Source organism: Sinocyclocheilus rhinocerous, unplaced genomic scaffold (assembly GCF_001515625.1).
Source record: "Sinocyclocheilus rhinocerous isolate Xijiao unplaced genomic scaffold, SAMN03320098_v1.1 scaffold1245, whole genome shotgun sequence".
Lineage (NCBI taxonomy): Eukaryota > Metazoa > Chordata > Actinopteri > Cypriniformes > Cyprinidae > Sinocyclocheilus > Sinocyclocheilus rhinocerous.
The window spans coordinates 238,201-242,034 of NW_015627632.1; the positions used below are offsets into that span (position 1 = coordinate 238,201).

At 35.4% G+C, this 3,834-nt stretch overlaps 1 protein-coding gene across 1 annotated transcript in view; it reads left to right on the forward strand.

The window, feature by feature from the left end:
- Positions 1–3,834, forward strand: part of LOC107733028 (palmitoyltransferase ZDHHC23-like) — a 13,788-nt gene that overhangs the window by 6,097 nt on the left and 3,857 nt on the right. The window contains exons 3-5 of the mRNA XM_016544540.1: positions 370–1,056; positions 2,294–2,461; positions 3,638–3,834. The exon at positions 3,638–3,834 is cut by the window's right edge and continues 1 nt beyond it. Coding sequence (XP_016400026.1) covers positions 370–1,056; positions 2,294–2,461; positions 3,638–3,834 — 1,052 coding nt within the window. The remainder of the gene's footprint in view (positions 1–369; positions 1,057–2,293; positions 2,462–3,637) is intronic.

A 3,834-nucleotide genomic window follows, 5' to 3' on the forward strand; every position in this document is an offset into this window, starting at 1 on the left:
ACATACACATATATGTAGTTGTTTTTTTGGTGTTTGGCTTAGTGTTATGTTAGAATCGTTATTATACTCTTATACCTTTTGTTCTTTAATATTTTGAATTGTTTTTAGCTTTATTTTTTGTTTTTCATTTAAATGTTAAGTTTTGAAATTTTGTTGTATTCATTTGTCATTTTTATTTAATTTCTTTATTTTGAAAATGTGTATAAGTAGTATTTATAAAGTTTTAGCTTTTAGTTTTGGATCTGTTTTTAGTTGTTTTAATGCTACAATTGATTGCTTTTGTTGTCCTCATTTGTAAGTCGCTTTGGATAAAAGCGTCTGCTAAATGACTAAATAAATAAATAAATGATTGAATTTGTTATTTTCCAGATGGATGAAGAAGAAGCCTCAAAATCCAGACTCTCTGTCTCGGGTTATGGCCACGTTCAATGATCGTCTACGAGTGCCCTGGATATCTGGAGCCAGACAAGTTGATATATCAGTGATCCCTCCTCTTATTCTGCTTCCTGTTTTTTTGCACATTGCAGCTTTGCACTACCTGCTGGGTATTTTAGTGCTAACTGCAGTGTCCGTCTTGGTCCTTTGGTACTACTATTACACTCACCGAAAGAAAGGACGCACGTTATTCTTCCTCAGCCTCGCACTCTTCTCCCTCTTCTACATGTTCTACCTCTTCATCACCGAAGTCGTTCCTCGTGGTGGTGTGAATCATCTTCAGTTGGCCGCTGTGACAGTGGGTGTTGCTCTTACGGTAATTTTCCTCATAATCACTAAGAGGGGGCCGGGCTACGTCAGGCCTCGTCCAACTGACACTCATAGTACAGTGACCTATCACAAACCTCCGTCTGACGTAGATGCCGCCTATCTAAATGGAGCACAGCACCAGGTGGTGATAGCCAATCATGAACAAACTGGTGAATCTGGGACAGCACAGCAGAGTGTTCAGAGGAGGAACTGGTGCGCAGTATGCAAAGTGGTGCGGCCCCCGAGAGCGGGACACTGCAGGATCGGTGGGGTCTGCATCCTGCGTCTGGACCACCACTGTCTGGTGGGTGGGTTTATTTAAAAAGCACTGCTTATTCAAGAGGGTCTCAGTCATTATTATGTCAGTATTATGTTTGGATCATATTTCACTCAAAAATGTTTTGGATTGTGAAATATTTTAATGGAAATTGTACACACTATATATATATATATATATACTATATAAATATAATAGTATATATATATATATGTAAATGATTATAAATTTGCACAAATAATTTTGCTTTAACATTTGAATTTGATGACAATTTTGATTTTTAGGAATCCATTTCACTTTTATGACTGCATTCTCTGTTCAAATAATAATTTCTGTTTAAATCACCAATATATATAATATACTTTAAATATAAATTTTCATGTTTTTGTATTTTATATATATATTACACACACAGCATAAATACATAAAAAATATTATATAATATACATAATATATATAATATACTTTAAATATAAATTTTCATGTTTTTGTATTTTATATATATATTACACACACAGCATAAATACATAAAAAATATTATATAATATACATATATATATACTTTAAATATTAATTTTTATGTTTTTGTAAAATGTATTATTTTATATATAGCTACAGTACTGAAAATCCAACAAGATTCATCAAGTAAATAATAAAACGTAATGAGATTTTGGGAGAATATTTGAATTGATTAAAAAAATGCAAAAAACATTAATGTTGCTAGAATAGGGCTAATTTTCATGCAATATTTTTCATGCCCATCAAATATACTTAATTTTTATGTAAATGTGCACATTAGCATTACCAGCATTTTGCTTTAGTTATTGACCCATCTTTAGCATCTAATATTAGAAATTGTATACTGCATGGTGAAGTCTTACCTGCATACTCTTATAATTTTACTTTCCCAGAAACAAAACAAAGAATGTAATCCTTAATGAAATCAAAGAGTGCACAGTTACCAGAATTCCTGTATCAGTTGGGTTAGCTCGTGTGCTATGCACTGAATATGCTCATTGTTATGTTGGAAATCCAGGTAATCTCAGAACATTCTAGTCCATTTATTATGTTATGGATTAATATGCAGTGATCAAACTTTTTTGTGTGTTCAGCGCAGCTGTAAAATGTCTTGTTCTTCATGTAAACATATGTGTACTGGAGCCAGTGAGGTGATCTCACCCTCTGCATTCTTCTTACTCCGTGTAAGTGATATGTGAAAATAATCTCCAGGTCTCAGTTCAGTGTCTTGTTTGTCGTTTTGGTTTGCGTTAGGATCAACAGCTGTGTGGGGCAGGACAATCACCGCAATTTCCTTCTGACACTTGTTTTCTTTCTGCTGACATCGCTGTACGGGATCAGTTTGGTTCTTCGAAGCGCGTGTTCTGACCAGAATGTAATGACTGCACTGTTCTACTGTCCTGACGTCTACAACCAGTTCAGGTTTGGATCCAAATATACAAACTCACAGAAATGCTTTCTGTTCTATTTAATTCAGTTGGTTCTGACCCTCTTGCCAGACCTTTCTTTACACCTCTGTTCCTTCCAGTTCATTAGTTATTCATAAAAAAGTCACTTTGCTGCTTCAAATGCACCATATCAGTATTCAGCAGAATTGTTGAGGGTTAAGTGAACGAACTGAACAAAAATTAGTCTTTCCCAAACATCATCTGCCATTCTTCACACAAACACAAAGTCCTGCCCAAAACTTATGTCGCTGGTTAAAGGAATAGTTCACCTATAAACCAAAATTTGCCGTAAATGTACTCACCCTCAGGCTGTCCAAGATGTAGATGAGTTTGTTTCTTCATTGGAACAGATTTGGAGAAATTTAGCATTACATTACTTGTTCACACAGATCCTCTGCAGTGAATGGGTGCCGTCAGAAAGAGTCCAAACAGCTGATAAAAACATCACAATAATCCACGAATAATCAGCATGACTCCAGTCCATCAATTAATATCTTGTAAAGCGAAAAGCTGAATGGTTATACTGAACACATTTTAGGGTGTACTATTCCTTTAAGACAGAGGTTGTGGGCTGCAGTGCACTATTTTAGTATTATTTATATATGATTATTTATTCATATTTTGAATTATCTTTTAATTTCACACACACACTTTCTACCAACTACTTTTCAATTACAACTACTCATACAGCCCACACATCTGGCTTTGCAAGTAGACAGACGGGCCCAGAAAACCCCCTCTTGCTCTGCCTGCAGACCTCATCTAGATAAGACACAACTCCATCAGTGCTCATTACACTAAAGTAAACCTAGGCATTTCCTGTCCTTGGAGACCTACACAACTGCTAGCCAGTCATTATCTCTTGTTTGCAGTTTCTACCTGAGTTTAAATATTTTTTTCCTTGTTTTAAGATAAAACTTGTATATACTGTGTGTGTGTGTATATATATATATATATGTTTTTTATTCTATTTAGCTATAATTTAATTTCAGTTTAAGTAATTTTAGTTAAATTAGTTTTGATCCTCAAGTTCACACAGCTTCAGTATGACTGTTCATAACGGCATTTTTAGTATTTAGAGTATTAATAATATAACGTATAATAATAATAATAAAATGAACCTATTTGTCTCCTTCTTTCTATTCATCAGTTCTGCTCTGTGTTTCACCTGTGCCTGGTACAGCTGTGTTGTGACAGGAGGTTTGCTGCACCTGCTGCTCTTGCAGCTCATCAACGTCAGCTTCAACGTGACCGAACGGGAGGCGCGTCTGGCTTTGAGAGAGAAAACCATTCGCAGCCTTCTCTGGGGTCTGATCATCGACACCGGCGTTTACTCAAGAGGCTTCC